The sequence below is a fragment of the Jatropha curcas genome, chromosome 1, assembly GCF_041381405.1.
Source record: "Jatropha curcas cultivar XTBG-Jc1 chromosome 1, XTBG_Jcur_1.0, whole genome shotgun sequence".
Taxonomy (NCBI): Eukaryota; Viridiplantae; Streptophyta; class Magnoliopsida; order Malpighiales; family Euphorbiaceae; genus Jatropha; species Jatropha curcas.
In genome coordinates, this window is record NC_143151.1 from 26,979,236 (window position 1) to 26,995,076 (window position 15,841).

The 15,841-nt window shown below is 33.1% G+C and overlaps 1 protein-coding gene across 1 annotated transcript in view; it reads right to left on the bottom strand.

The window, feature by feature from the left end:
* The window catches only part of LOC105643779 (nucleoporin (DUF3414)), a 34,910-nt gene that overhangs the window by 8,636 nt on the left and 10,433 nt on the right, over positions 1–15,841 (bottom strand). The window contains exons 13-22 of the mRNA XM_012228985.4: positions 12,333–12,534; positions 11,087–11,206; positions 10,843–10,928; positions 10,603–10,707; positions 10,239–10,337; positions 7,235–7,323; positions 6,072–6,220; positions 4,188–4,331; positions 3,985–4,092; positions 3,556–3,666 (exon numbers count right to left, since the gene is read on the bottom strand). Of these exons, the coding sequence (XP_012084375.1) occupies positions 3,556–3,666; positions 3,985–4,092; positions 4,188–4,331; positions 6,072–6,220; positions 7,235–7,323; positions 10,239–10,337; positions 10,603–10,707; positions 10,843–10,928; positions 11,087–11,206; positions 12,333–12,534 (1,213 nt within the window). The remainder of the gene's footprint in view (positions 1–3,555; positions 3,667–3,984; positions 4,093–4,187; positions 4,332–6,071; positions 6,221–7,234; positions 7,324–10,238; positions 10,338–10,602; positions 10,708–10,842; positions 10,929–11,086; positions 11,207–12,332; positions 12,535–15,841) is intronic.

Here is a 15,841-nt window from a genome sequence, read left to right on the forward strand (position 1 = left end):
GTCAATATCAGAGGTTGGTTAGCAGACTGATTTATCTGTGACATACTAGACTTGACATTACATATGCTATGAGTCTAGTCAACTAGTATATGCATTACCCTCGAGACTCTCATCTTGAAGTAGTTATTCGTATTTTTGAGATATCTAAGGTCTGCCCCTGGAAGGGGCATACTTTTTAAGGCATAGCTATCTCAAAACTGAGGCCTATCCTGATGCAGACTAGGCTAGATCTTCATATGACCGAAGATCAACTTCAGGATACTGTACCTTTACTGTAGGAAATTTGGTTACTTGGAGAAGTGAAAAGCAAAGTGCAATAGCTCGATCAAGTGCAGAAGCTCAGTACGGAGCCATAGCCATAGGAACTTCTGAATTATTATGGCTTAAGAAGTTAATGGAAGAGTTGAAGCTTTTAGAGTCTGAAGCTTCAACCTTGTTCTGTGATACATAGCTACAATTAGCATTACTCAAAATCCGGTTTAGCATGATAAAACAAAGCACATAGAGATTGATAGACACTTGATTAAAGAGAAAATCATCCAGGGTGTGTTGAAGCTCAATTATGTAACTTCCGATAATCAACCGGCAGATGTCTTCACTAAAGGGCTAAGTAGAAAATTTTTTCACAATTTAGTGTGAAAGTTGGGCATGTGTAATATCTATGCACTAGCTCGAGGGGAAGTGTTGTCTTGTATGTTTGTATATGTTTAGTAACTTAATTCTTTATTGTAAAGGGTAGGTTAGATATTTCCACATAGCCTTAGTCCTATGCATAAATAGGGTTGTAACAATTTTTAACATAAGATCGAATGAAAATTTCCTTCACACAACAAAGAATTATGCAACATTGTCTAGCTATAAAGTAACATGATTAAAATATTCAAAATATGATCATGACCTCCAATATCTAAATCTATAATTGCAACCCTCGGCCATGAGAATAAAAAACAAGCATGCAAGCTGTATATTACTGTTCATGAATAAAGATTGGCCTAACATACGAAAGGCATTTTCTACGATACAAAATTCAAAAATTCTGCACCCATACAGAATTCTCTTTTGTGTCATTTGTCAATGTTAACCTAATACTGCAAGTAACCAAGACTTGTTAAATTCATTTATATGTTTTTTTTTTTTTATCAAATTTTTTTATTTTTTTCTCTCATAAATTTCCCTTGTTCTTTTTTTCTATAAAATGTGAAGAACTTTATTTTGAAGATAAAAATAAATCATTACATATCAATAATTTTAAATGAGATACTAATCGCATTATTTTACGTACAAAAAAATTATTAACAAATTGGTCTTAATGTAAATATAGAATTCTAGAAAAAACCTTTAAGCATAACAAATAATAATTTTAGATAATAATTTTTATAAAAAATTACAAATGATTTTAATACCTTACTAAAATTTTTAAAAATTTAAAATTTTGTATTAATTCTGATATAATATATAATGTGTCATTTTAAAAAAATATAAATAAATTTAAGGTAAAAACTATAATTATTTAGAAGTCACAAGATATTATTTATATGGTTGAATTTATACAATTAGAGTTTACAAATTGAGAGATTTTATAAGTCAAATATTTAAGTTATTATATAATTTAATTTTATTAATTAAAAACTATTCTATTAAGAAGATAATGGGATTTCATGTATATATAATATAATTTCAATTGCGCAAATACATGATAAATGTTTTAATAATAATATAAATAAAAATATTATTTATTAAAAATTTTAAAAATTTATTTTGGCAAATAAAATTTGATATATTAGATAATTATTTTATCTTTAAAACTTTTATTTTTTATAATTGTGTTGAAAAGAGTAATTTTTTATTTGCACAATTAAAAAGTAACATTTATATTTAATAATGAAAATAAATATTTTGTTTTTGATAACCTATTATAAAGGTAATAAGTTATTAGAGCCATTTTGAATCTAATGATTTATATTTAACTACTTTAAATCTAATGGTAAAAACATTTTCTGCATTGATACAGAATTTTTAAAATCTGTATGGTAGTTTTACCCATACAAAAATAACCCAATTTTTCAACTTGTGATAAAATCAATCTAAAATGACATTTACTTCCTGAGCATTCCATTTTGAAACTTAGATATATTAGCACGACAGAATGAGATTAAAGTTATGGTTTTTAAGAAAAGAAAAATATTTATATGGGCCCCACACCTAAACCTTGAGTTAACCCAAGATGCAATGCACATTGTTTCTTGTTGCTTTATCCTTCCCTATATGAAGCTCTTTATCATTTCTGCTACTCAAACTCTTCATTATAGCTCAAACTCTTCACTCCATGTACAGACCATCACCACTATCAAACAAAAGCAACATCGCCACCATCACAGAAAAGCAACACCGCCAACAACTTATAACAAAATAATTCTTATAACAAAGCAAACAACAACAAACAAACAGAGAAGAGAGTATTTATAAATCGATTCTTATCGAATCATGTACTTCAAACTCTTCTTTGCCATGGATTAATTGGCATAAATAGTTTTTCTGCCTCTACTTCTCATACAAATTAATCATCTCTCTCTCAATCCCCATCCATCCCTCTCCTACGACATGAATCTAGATCCAAGTTAGCATGAGCACAACCTCATTGACCATCTATTAGACAGAACAACTAGTGGTTCTCTCAAATTGGATCAATTTGCTCTGATATACTTAGCTAATTGACAAGGACACTCATCATCGAAAGGTTTCTAGTGCAAAATTGGGGTATTGTACTGATCTAGGGTGGTGATTAAGGTTAAAATTATTAATGTTAGGTTTATAGAGAAATTGGGGATTTTGGGGATTGAAAAGTTGAGAAGAAGGAAAGGATGGAACGACGGTGGTAGTGGTGTTGGTGGTGGTGGTTGAGGTAGTTCTTGAGGTTGTTCAAGTCCCAGCTTGGGCTCCATTTCCACCACCTCCTCCTCTGCAAGCAGTGGTGAAAAACATAAAAGCTAGTTAACCCATCTCCACAACTATAGATATTTAATTTATGCAAATTGTAGAAACCTGACCCAAATCAGTGAGTTAGAGATAGAGGAGAGAGAAGCAATGCTGAGATAGAGAAGAGAGCAAACTGATCCAGCATTGCTTTCTCCTCTATCAGGATCGATTTCCTCTCTTCTCTAATTGAGAGCAGATATCGAGCACAGCTCCTTTTGTTTTGAACTGTGGAGAAGAGATATAGGAGACTATGGTGTATTTTGCACTTTTTGAGGTCCTTGGGTTAGCTTAATAAAGGAGGTCAAGTCCAGATTGTTATTAAAAACTCTAACCCTAATCTCATTCTAGGTGCCAGTATGTCTAAGTTTCAAAGTAAGGTTATCTTAGAGTGATTCTGCAACAAGTCAAAAAAATGGGGGTATTTTTGTATGTTAAATAAAGATTCAATGATGAATTTTCAGAATGACATATGAGCCATAAAAAGAAAACCATACTAAAGGCATTGCTAATCATGCGTGGTATGGAACGTTGATGCAATCAGTAAGAAAGAAAATATCATTAAGGATGATAGTTGCATACAGAATTGCGAGAATAAGACATCAAAGATATAACAGCTGCAACAACTGGACTCAGTTTTGTTGAAGATGACAGCACTGCTTGCTGAAAGACAGGAAGACCATCTGAGATATCCTGGAATGATAAAACAAAACATAATATAGATTGGATTTCAAATTTAGTAATAAGAGGGGCTTTTAGCACAAATTTATTTCATGTGAACATAGACATTCCAACCAAATACATGCAATGATAAATGATAGAACAATAAGAAAGCAACTGATCGGGCAAGATGATGTCCAGGAAATGTAACCAATATTTCCACAGCTGATTAAATAGGTCCATCTAGTTTTTTCAACTTTAGAGTAGGTACTAAAGGATTTAAAGGCCTTAAAGTTGCGACTCAAAAGTCATGAGGTTGTAATTAATGAAGACATCAAATGCTAAATATACCTCAGAAAATTTGGAAAGCATAATGTATAGAATATCCAAAGCAGAACTAATAGCAAGCTGAAGTCCTTCTATCTCCGCCAGTTCAATGAGACGGCTGACATAAAGGTTCTGTGAAAAAATATGCTTTAAAAAGTAAGCAAAATAAAACAGCTAACAATCACTAACTAGGAAGATAACATAGAAAAGGAAAAAGTCATCCTGACCTCTAAGGTTTGTTTAGTTGTACAAATGACTCGAAAGATTACACCGTGGATAGAAGAATCAGAGAGTAACATATCACGGATAGCAAAACCTAATTTTTCAGAAAATGAGATTGACATCATGCAAGTTTTCATCACCTCCAACACCTAAAACAGTAAAGCCATTATTAGAGATCCATTTTTCAAGCATAAGAAATTAATATGTAAATAGGAATATTTTAAATTCTAGTAGTAATTTCTACCAACCAAAGAAAAAAAAAAACTTCTCTAATTTATTGTTAGGAATACTATTTTCCATGTCCACAACACCTAAGGTATAGGTTAAATTTGACAATCAGGTCAGCTAAGAGGAATGGTTCACAAGCTAGGATAATAATCATAAAACAGGTGGCACTACTACCATGCATAGTCATGGAACTTCACCTCACCCCTGCAGCTCTATCCCCCTCTCATCTATAAGCTACTTCATCCAAAAATAAGACTAGCAAAATGGCCATTGAACAGTGGTTAATGCAAAAGTCTCAGGCTGCTGAGCAAGAGCACTAGCTTTTACTTTGACAGAAGCCACTTGTGCAGAAATTTACAAATATTAGGAGCATGACCAGATAAAGCCCCTAAAAAAATCCAGTAGTTGTCATCCTATAAGCCTGTCCAAGGAGCAGATTCACTTAGCAACTTACCCCACTGAACTTGCAAATTTATTTTAGCATAGCTTGTAAAATCTGTAGTAAATATAAGATTAGAACAAGGTGCCCCACTCAAAAATTTTTGGACCCCACTCGAATAAATTTTTAATTATGAATATGCCATAAATTCCCAGGTTTTTTCACAGAAGTTACTTATCCTTTTAATCTTTTCAACTATAAAATAAGTTATTCTTCAAATTATAAATGCTGAAAAATCTTTCAAAAATCTAAATTTGTTAAATGTTACATATTTTAAAATAAAATATTTGTTTTTGGTACACTAAAATTGAAATCAGTTATAATGCAGGATATAGCTCTCCAATCGTAAAATCTCCTAAGCCCTATCCCAAGCTTTAATCATTAAGATGTCTCCTTGGAGATAGAGAAGACGTGCAATAATTTCTTCCATAAACAATTATTACATGATCATAACCATAGTTCATTCATAATTGAATAAGTTTTACAGAAGTAAATTTATATTACTTGATCTTTAAGCCTAACCCTAAAAGACAAACATTATATAGAAAGCACAAGAAAAAAAGAAAGGAAGAAATACTCAATAAAAAAATAAGTTTATATATTTTTCAAAAAAATAACAATTACATCAGCAACTTGATACTAAAGTTTGTTTATCACACAATGCGAATCTTAAAATTTAAAACCTTAACTTTCAATGCGGCGGGATCGATAGGAGGCAAATGCTCCCAATACAGGCCTAGCAGGTTTGATAAAGCATCTTTCTCCTGGGTGAGTTGGTGGCAACAAAAAATTTTTGGTTTTAACCCTACGACATAGAAGGAAGATGAAAGGGCTATATAGAACTAGTCTAAATTTAAAACGAATCAGCCGACCTAGTCTACGAATCTATCCTAACTATCAAAAAATTTCTGGAATTTTGCGGGATGGGTATTGTAGTTCTTTCTACTTCTCGGGCTATAATGACAGACCGAGAAGCTCGACTAGAAAGAATCGGTGGAGAAATCTTGTGTTATATATGGTAATCTTTCTGATATCTGAATTGTATCCAGACTTCCGCTCATCTCTTGAATTGGATGGAAACAAAAAAGGTGTCTTTAAATAAGAGGTAAAGAATTAGTATCATGATTCAACCACTAAACAAAATTCCTGGCTCCACCATTGAGCCTGTCAACTAGAAGTAAAGCAAATATCAGAGAAAAGAAAGAGTTTAGGAAAAGAATACCTTCAATGTTACTTTCCATCTAACATGCTTCACCTTGTATTTCCAGTACTCATGATTAATTAGAATATACTGCAGAGAGAAAACAACTAAAGCTAGAACAAACTCATTTTCTACTCTTGTCTCGAGAAGCTGCATGGTAAACTCCAGGACTGCATATAATAATGCAAGTCAGAATAAAAAGCTCTGTGCTACATTATTAGAACAAGCCTCAATGTAAAGATAGCAAATAATTCCCCATTTATATAAACTAAATCAGAGGAAACTACTAAGATGGTGCTCACATGATAAGATGGCAAACAATGGCGTCATAGACATGCCTGATTGACAAAAACGAGTCATGCAGATAAATATGGCTAAAAATCAAATGAGTGTTTAGAAATCATATGAATGTAAAGCAGTAATAATGTCATTTTGAAAACACAATTGTGCAACTGCACACTGAAAGAGAGATGTGAATTCAAGTGCCATTATCTATTGCACCTTCACCATTGGCACCACACTGTATTTCTTATCTTGTATGCTTGTGATTGTGTCATCTTGTAATCAACTAAAGATGAGCAATGAAAGAAAAAACAAGTTCCAGGGAAAGAAGGGAGATATTTGCACCCATTTCAGAAGTAGAAAAGTTTCTCTTCATATTTTCCATGTAAATAGCCACAATAGACAACAAAATTACATTTATTTTATGCTTAGTGCTGTTGTACTTAAAGTCTCATGTGTTGCATGGAACCAATAGATTGATATACTAAATAAAACATAAAGGTTGAAAATCGCATAATATTTTATTAAGACTCACACTCAAAAGTTCTGAGGCGAGGATTACATTCAAAATAAAATCCAAGATAATTTTACAAAAACCATAAGTCCTTCAGCCACAAAAGCAATCAAACTCCAAGCATATTCAACCCAGTCACTATCATTCCCCATTTACTATTATGAAAACGGTAGAAAGACACAGATATTCACATAAACATATATAAAAAAGATAATGCAAGTCATAATCCACAAAGTAAGAACATGCATCCAATATATTAGTCCATAAACACATTAGTTGAATACACAAACATATAGAAGGTAAAGAACATAAAAAGCAGAACAAAAAAACAAAAGATGCAAACAACTGTATTCAGACACTTTAATAGAGGTCAAAACCAAATATATACCTGATATTATTAAGGGATTCTCGTATTCATTCTGCTCAGCATCTAGTAAGAGCATTTTTGCTAGCTGTCCAGAAAGCAACCATGATCCACTGGAACAAACGAAGAGCTATAAAGTTAGATATTAAATTCAAAGTCAAAGCAAATGATGGCAACCCTGATAGCTGAATAAATGTAGTTCATTATTTCACAGAAGCTGGCCCCTCCTAGAAAAAAGACCAAACAAATGAGAAGAGTAACAAAAGATCATTAGAAGCCAAACCCACCTAATATACAGTTTTTGACCCCAGCAACAAAATAATAATAATAATGATAATGATAAAGGAACAAATATGGCTAAGAAATTTCATCTCTGGTCTGGCACAGAGCATGATTCAATTAACTGTGGTTACATTATCAAATGGTGGTTGTTTAGTGAATTTTGAATGTCCAGTTTCAATTATGCCTTACACTTTTTTGCCTTCTTTTGGATGCCTTTTCCAGCTTTTGCTTCCCAGAATCTTTCATTATCCAACCACCATTTTCTCATGCCTTCTTTATAATCCTCAAAATTGTCGCTATATGGAAAGCTTAGGTAAGCCAATTTTGACTTTATTGCTGCTGTTTTTGCAAATTTGTGGCAACACATTTGGTTTATGCTATGTTTAGGACTCTTTTTGGGGGTGACAAGGTTAGATCTTCTATATTCATGTAGTTTTGTGCTAGTCACACAAAATTGAAAAAACTGCCACAACAAACCATGGTCATGACTACAATTAAAATCTTTGTTTGAGAATGAACCCAAGAAGTGGAAGTCACAGAAAATTGAAAATACTGGTCCCCATGAAAAAAAAAATCTTCCAATAGGAACAATGAAATGTAGATAATAACACAAAAATGATCGAGTAGATTGCATGATACAAAAGAAGTCAGGCACAATTATCAATATTAACATCTGATCCTCGTTCGACAACTAAATTTAGAAGCTGCATTCTAGATAAACATAAGAAAAAGCACCTGCACATTGCTGCATATATTGTTTTTCATAATCAAAAGTATCATTAAAATATCAATGAGTTTTAGCTTAATGCTAGTGCAGTCATTTACAAACTATGAAGTGATGAATTACTAAATTCAGTAAAAAATAAAATCCAACTAGTCTAAAAACAAATAAAATGGCAGTTTTAGCTAGATTGTGATAGTCTACTTGGGACCTTTTGTTATGGTTCCTATTTTATTTTAGTTTTCCAATGGCACTATTAGGTGCATGCTAATTAATAATTGAATATAAATTATTTGACATAGCATATGTGAGAATATCTTTCAAACAGTTTGTTATGGTTGTGGATGTTCAGCAAATGGTATGAACCAGAAGAGAGTGGGGCTCAGGATTACACATGGGGATGGTGACTACCGGCTAAGGAATGGGGTTAGTTTGTATGAAATGCTCCGTTCTACTTTACCCATTCCTTGGGTGAGACTAAACAGCAGTTGGACCCTCATATTTTATTTTTTATTCTACATATTTGTCCTAATCTAATTTGAGGAACTATTGTACAAAAAAGCTAAAACTGGGGTGCCTGATAGTTTAAGGTCATTTTAGAGTGTTATTGTTACAACCTGCAAAGTTCGGGGTTTTTCTAATAGTTTAGCTTATTATTAAATGATCTAACAATTAAATAAAAGAAAATTTTGGGGCCCTAAGAGGAACTATGTATTATTCAAAAAAAGAAAAAAAAAACAGCAAAAAGACAGAATTTCCTTGTAAAAGCAAAAACAAAATAAGTTAAAATAAAGGGTGGAAGTGCTTATAATACCAAGTCAAGAACCACATATTATATAAATTCAAACTATTTTGTTTATGATCCATGTCAAAGAGCCCATGTTGACCCATCCCTTGGCATTTTATAAGAACAAGGCCATACAGTTGGGTTTTAGCATATACCAGTATGACAATTCCACATCATGCAAATCTAATTGAATTTTGTAATCATTCATAAAAATATACTATATAAGAAAATATTTTTTAAGACAAAAGATAATATCTTTAAATATTACAATATATAATGTTTAAAGAAATTTAATAAATAAATTACACAAGTGTCAAAAATAGAGATTTTGCATGCAAATACCTTTTCGATTGCAAATGTTTACAATACCTTTCATTTTTCATTAAAGAGTGTCAATTAGATTTTAGCATGGTTCTAAAAGACTCAAAATTGAGGCATGTAAACTAAGAGATCTTAAGAGTTTCTGTTATTATTAGGCCATTATTCCAACTTTATTGAGTTGTTTGTTAGTTTATTTAGTTAGTTGTTTCATCAAACATATATTCATACTGTGAAATTGTGAATTACATTTGACTTTGATGTATATCATATATTCTACTTTTGAACAAAAAAAAAAATCATTAAACTTTTCTAATAGCTCATGAATCAAATAATTTCATATTAGTTTAATTTACTTCTTGCACTTAAATTTTAGATTTTTATAATTTACTTAAAAATAAAAATAACATTTCATTATTAGATTAATAATAGTTACCTTTGCCAAAGAACACAATGTTTTTTTTTATAATTATATAATAAATTATATATTATATGGTTTGTCAATATTTATTACCAATTAAAAAATTAAAAAACATTTCCTCGTTACATCGTGCAAAGATGCTTAAAATGAAATGGATAATTGCACGGGTATATACACTAAATGGCCACATGAATTTAGGATGTTAGGTGGCAGTTTTTTCTTACTGCCATGTTCTTAGCTTTTGATATATATATATATATAAATTTTCACCCATTGTACCACTTATCCCCTTGCCATCAAAGACTAAAAAATATTTCACTCATTTGTATTCTAGGGTCAAAACAGATAAAAATGTTATCCTCTCAGCACTGTTTGAGACTGGTCCAAGAACAGTGGCAAGAGATGCATATAGTATATAATAGAATAATGACGTTCACTATCTTAGTAAAGATATTATTATTACTGCATATAGAATTCATAATTTGATCCTAGTTCTTACCTTGATAAGCCATCATAGCCAACATAAAAAATGCTTGTTTTTGAGGTCATCTCAAATATATTTGTTTTCAGAGCGACAGCAGCAACATGAGATGGAGCACTGCCCAACAAAGGAAAAAAGTTTACATTTAGACTGGTTCTACCTACAACCCTGGCTTACAAACAAAATATAGTTGAGAGAAGAATAAATTTAATATTTTAAAGAAAAGCTAGTGCAGCAAGACATTCTTAAAAGAATGAAAGAACCAAGAGGATATCTGATAGCAAAAATTGAGAAAATCATAGAATTAATTTTACGAACAAATCAGTACAAACAAGGCATGAATGAATACAGAATCACACAACAGAACCAACTATTGAATTACCATTTCAACATCCTCGCTAAAATACTGACACCCATAGACAGCACTGCAGCAGCACCAGGACTAGGAGACAGATTTTTAATAACAGCACAAATAATTTCAACCACCCTGCAGCAAATATAACAGGAAAAATAGACAAAAAAAGGAGGAAAAGAAAGTCAACAGGAGCTAAAGCCCATAAAGATTGAATCATAAATGAGATCAGAAAGAAGAAACGCAAATATTTAGTTAATTGTTAATTACCACAAATTCCTGTCAGTCTGCCCCTTGATTTCAGCTGCTTGATAGTTAAATGAGCTGCCAATTTCCATCAATGAAAAAGCTACACCCTGAAAATTTACATATTATAAGAATATTTGCTACAAAACAATAAGCTCGAGACCTAGTCCTCCCAACTAGATACCATAGTATTGTTCTTAAACTTTTACTGGTTAACTAGACTCATCTACCAATCACAAGAAACCTTTCAACAAGAAGATTAAATTACCGTGTTAAAAGATACCATTCGACTAAGTAGGTCAAGAGAAAGAAAAACTTCCTCGTTGCTCTCCAAATACAGCTCTTGGGCCAAACGCAAAAGTAGGACAAGCATCCCAGATTGTGAATACTACAACAAAAGAAAATGCATCTATTGGCAAGGAACAGGCAGGTAATAGAAAATTGCATTGTCAAAGTACAAATAAATATCGCATTGTTCTCAGATCGAATGAATAGGCATAGCTTTATGTTTTCTGGAGTATCCTACTCAAGCAAAACAACAGAAATTGCATTGAAAGATTTTAAGTAGATTTTCAAATTTGCTTTGTTCAGATAATGCATAGTTTTATTTAGAATTGTGTGTAATATACTTACAATAATCATAAAACATCACTTGTTTTATCATACATTACTGAAGAAAAGGACAAGTCCTGCAAAGTAATTAAAATTCAAAAATAAATATTATATTTTTTTGAATTAAGTTGTATATAATTCTTTTAAAGCTTAATTCTATAGACCGTCAGTACATGAAAAAGCTGAGTTTAGCTTAGCTAGTTTAATAAATGAGACAAGCTCGAGCCTAAAATTCAAAGCCTGTTTCATAAACTAGCTAAGCTTGAGTTTGTCAAAGCTTTGCTCAATTAAGAACTACGTGATGAGGCCATTGAACGGCTGGAAAAAGCCTGGGCCCGCTAACGGAAGCAGATCAGTTTCAAATGAATGGATATACTCTGAGATAAAACAAGAAAAATCAAATTTGATTACTCATTTGTAACCCTATTATAGAGTGGTCATTGGGAGGTTATTGGATATGGTTCTACCATTTACAACTCCACCAAATCAGAATGTGAATCAAGTGCATTTGGAAAGAGGAAAAGTGGGTAATATAAGACTGCAATGTCATTTTGCATTAATATTTATGAACATTAGAAAACTTGAGATGTTCTTCACTTACAAAAAGATTCAGCATGATGCTCTGCATTAATAAGGCTAGAGATTATAACAGCCAGGAGCATCATTAGCAAATGCCTTTATATACTAAAAAGAGATAATGAAAATTTTACATGAAAGCAGGAAGAGGAAACAGATTTTATTACGCTAACACCACAAGCATCTTCTTTATTTTTCTTTCATGTCTTCAATCAACAATAATAATAATGCCCAAAATGAAACTGATTTTATTGCAAAGTAAACAGATTGGGCACCAACATGATAAGCAAATATTAGTAAGCTTTCAGAAAGTTTTGTGGCTTTACCTCCCAGCGTACAATAGCAGTATTACCACCAATAATTTTCAACACATGTCCACGAGTTTTAGCGGGAATTAGCAAACCTTCCACTCCAGGAACATGCAATGGCAGGCGAGTTTCAACAATTTGTGAGATGCTGTCCACCAGGGATTCACTAGTAATTTCAAATAACGAAGATATACCCACAGATTTATCAAGAAAGTTATATCTGTGTACAAGATGAAGATGAATAGTATCAGTAATCAATATTAGAATAGCAACCTATCAACAGAGCAGAGATCTAAATTAGAAATCAAAGAGCATATTTTGGGTGTTTCCAGGGAATACTCAAGAAAGAAACTTGTATTTTCATGAACATAAAATTTTCTGCACTCGAGGGTTTACATGACACCTGAAATCTACTCAAGAACTGTATTTCCGATATTCAACTGCCAAATAAAAGTATTCTTTATGAACAATATGGAGGAAATGTACAGTGCACCATAGCTTCCAGATTTATTTGCAACAAAAATACAAAGTTTAAGCAATGATGACACTAAATTCATCAGCTCATACAGCGAATAATAGTTAAATGACAAGAAATGAGTGAAGAAGTCTTCCACGTCGAAAAATAATAGGTACAAAAAGAAACTAGATTCAACTGACATCCTTGAAATCCAAAGTCCTGCAATACCCAACTATTACTCCATGGTAACGGAGAAATACTTTATTTGCTTATCCCATTTTTGTGATGAAGAATAGGCAGTCCGGAAGATTCAAATTCAAAGACTTAACCTTAGAATTATGGTCTATATTTAATATAGGCTCCATGGAATACTTCCTAGTTATTTTAGAGTCTACTTTATGCGAATATTTTAACAAATAAGCTGCCAGTCTTTAGTTTAAGAGTGAAGGGCAATTTTGTATTTCCAGCTTTCTTTAGGAGCCTTTCTTGTTTATTTCAGGTCTTATTTAGGATCCCTATGGGTTTAGAATAAAAATATTTCTTTTAGTTTATTTTGGGAGTCCAAATCCTTATAGGATGCGGACTCGTTTTAATTTCCTTTTCTGGAAGGCTAGGGAAATTTTATAAAATCCTTTTCTTTAAGGACTAGTATTAAGTTGAAGTCTATAAATACCTATGGCTGTAATGTTTTCAATAAAGTTTTGACATTCAATAAAATTACTACCTTTTATGCTACTTGAGTTTTGTGATGCAATTCAACCATGGATGTGAAGCTTATGGAATCTTGGTTGCGATACCTAAGAAGTTCAGGAGTGAAGCCCAAAGACTTATCCTTATATTATATCTAATATTCACAGCCCCCTACTTCCTCCATAAACCTCCTTTCGCTTAGCTTCTTTAACCAATTCACATGCAAACCATTATTATTTCCCTTACATATTTTCCCACTCTAGCCTTTAATAAATCCCAAAATTAACCAAAATAACAAATCTAGCCAGCCCCCCCACACTTTCCTATGTCATTTTGTAATATGGAACTAGTAATCAATTCCCAATCCAGGGACATGCGTTTTCTGGTAAAACAAAAAGCTTTAAATCTTAGGACACTTGCACAAGGACTAAAGAGTTTGATATGATCAGGGAAAGTGTCTTTTATGTCCAAAGGCTTCCTCAATGTTCATGTCTAAATAATCAACCTGAAGAATCAGGAGTAAGAATCACGTGCACGAAGTATTCAGTTACTACTCATCAAAGGTAATTCAGGGACCCCATTGGACACTGCCAGCTTAAGGTACAGAAAGATCTCTTTTTTCCCTCCCTCACTTCCAGAGTTCCAGTCATTCTCTTTCACGTCTCTCTGACAAAACATAACTCCATTCAACTACACCTTAATTCCAAGTCAGTTGGAGTCAACTGTATGGATATGTTTTTTGCCATCAACCTGGTTTAGAGAAAACAAATCAATTCTGTGACAATGAACGCTCATCACATCGACTTCCAACACCTCACAATGTCAATATCATGTAAAAGCCGGAAACATTCTTGGATACCCGCTCATTTTTCTACCTTAATTCATCACTACCCTTCTCCAAAAGGTCCATCTCTACTGCAAACATCCAAACATTTACCAAGTAAATTGAAGGCTAAATTAAACATGCCTTCTTCTGTGCTTAATGGTGCAATTCCTTATAGTGTCTTGTTTCCTTCTAACCTTCTATTCCCTATTGAATCTCGTATTTTTGGTTATACTTGTTTGTTCGTGATGTTCGTCCACAGGTTTCCAAATTGGATCCAAAGTCCCTTCGTTGTGTTTTCCTTGGGTATTCTTGGCATCAAAAGGGCTATCGTTATTTCTCTCCTGATCTTGACCATTATCTTATTTCTGTAGATGTCACATTTTTTGAGACTACTCCATTTTTTCATTCTCCTATATATAAGAGTGAGGGGGAAGATGATGAGCTTTTAGTCTACGCTATCCAGCAATTTCCTAGCTCTCCTGCTCCTACTCCTATTCCTAAACTTGCAACTACTCCTGCTACAGTGCCTGCTGCTCCTATTCCCCCTCCTGCACCAGCATCTGCCTACCCCCGTTTTGAACAGGTTTATTCTAGGAGACTAGGAACTCTAGACTCACTTCCCCCACCTGCCGCTTCAATAGAAGATCCGGTTCTCTCCACTCAACCTGAGCATGTGCCATCCACTCCTCAGTCAGACCTTGACCTTCCTATTGCTCTTCGAAAAGGTAAACGCAAGTGTACCTATCCTATTTCCTCATTTGTTAGTTATGATCATCTTTCTTCTTCATCTCGTCATTTTGTAAGTAACCTAGACTCTGTCTCTACCCCTAAAACTATTGTCCAAGCTTTGTCCCATCCTAGTTGGTGTGCAGCAATGAAAAAGGAGATGGCTGCCTTAGATACTAATGGTACTTAGGATCTTGTGCCTCTCCCGACAGGTAAGAAAGCTATTGGTTGTAAATGGGTTTTCACATTTAAAATGAATCCTGATGGGTCTATTGCTCCTCTCAAGACTCGATTAGTTGCTAAGGGCTATTCTCAGATTTATAGCCTTGATTACTCTGATACTTTTTCTCCTGTAGCCAAATTGTCTTCTATCCGTTTGTTTATTTCTTTAGAAGCTACTTTTGACTAGCCTTTACATCAACTAGATGTTAAGAATGCCTTTCTTCATGGGGATCTTCAGCAAGAAGTTTACATGGAGCAACCACCAGGCTTTGTTGCTTAGGGGGAGTCGGGTAAAGTGTGTAAACTTCAAAAATCTCTTTATGGCCTAAAACAGAGTCCTCGAGCTTGGTTTGGTAGACTTTGCAATGTGGTACACCAATTTGGCATGCAGAAAAGTACTTCTGATCACTCTGTATTTTTCAGAAGTACTAAGACTGGTTTGATTCTACTTGTGGTTTATGTTGATGACATTGTTATTACAGGGAGTGATTCAGCGAGCATTACATCACTCAAATCATTCCTCCAAACTCATTTCCAAACAAAAGACTTGGGATTGTTGAAGTATTTTTTAGGTATTGAAGTGTCTAGGTGTAAGAGAGGCATCTT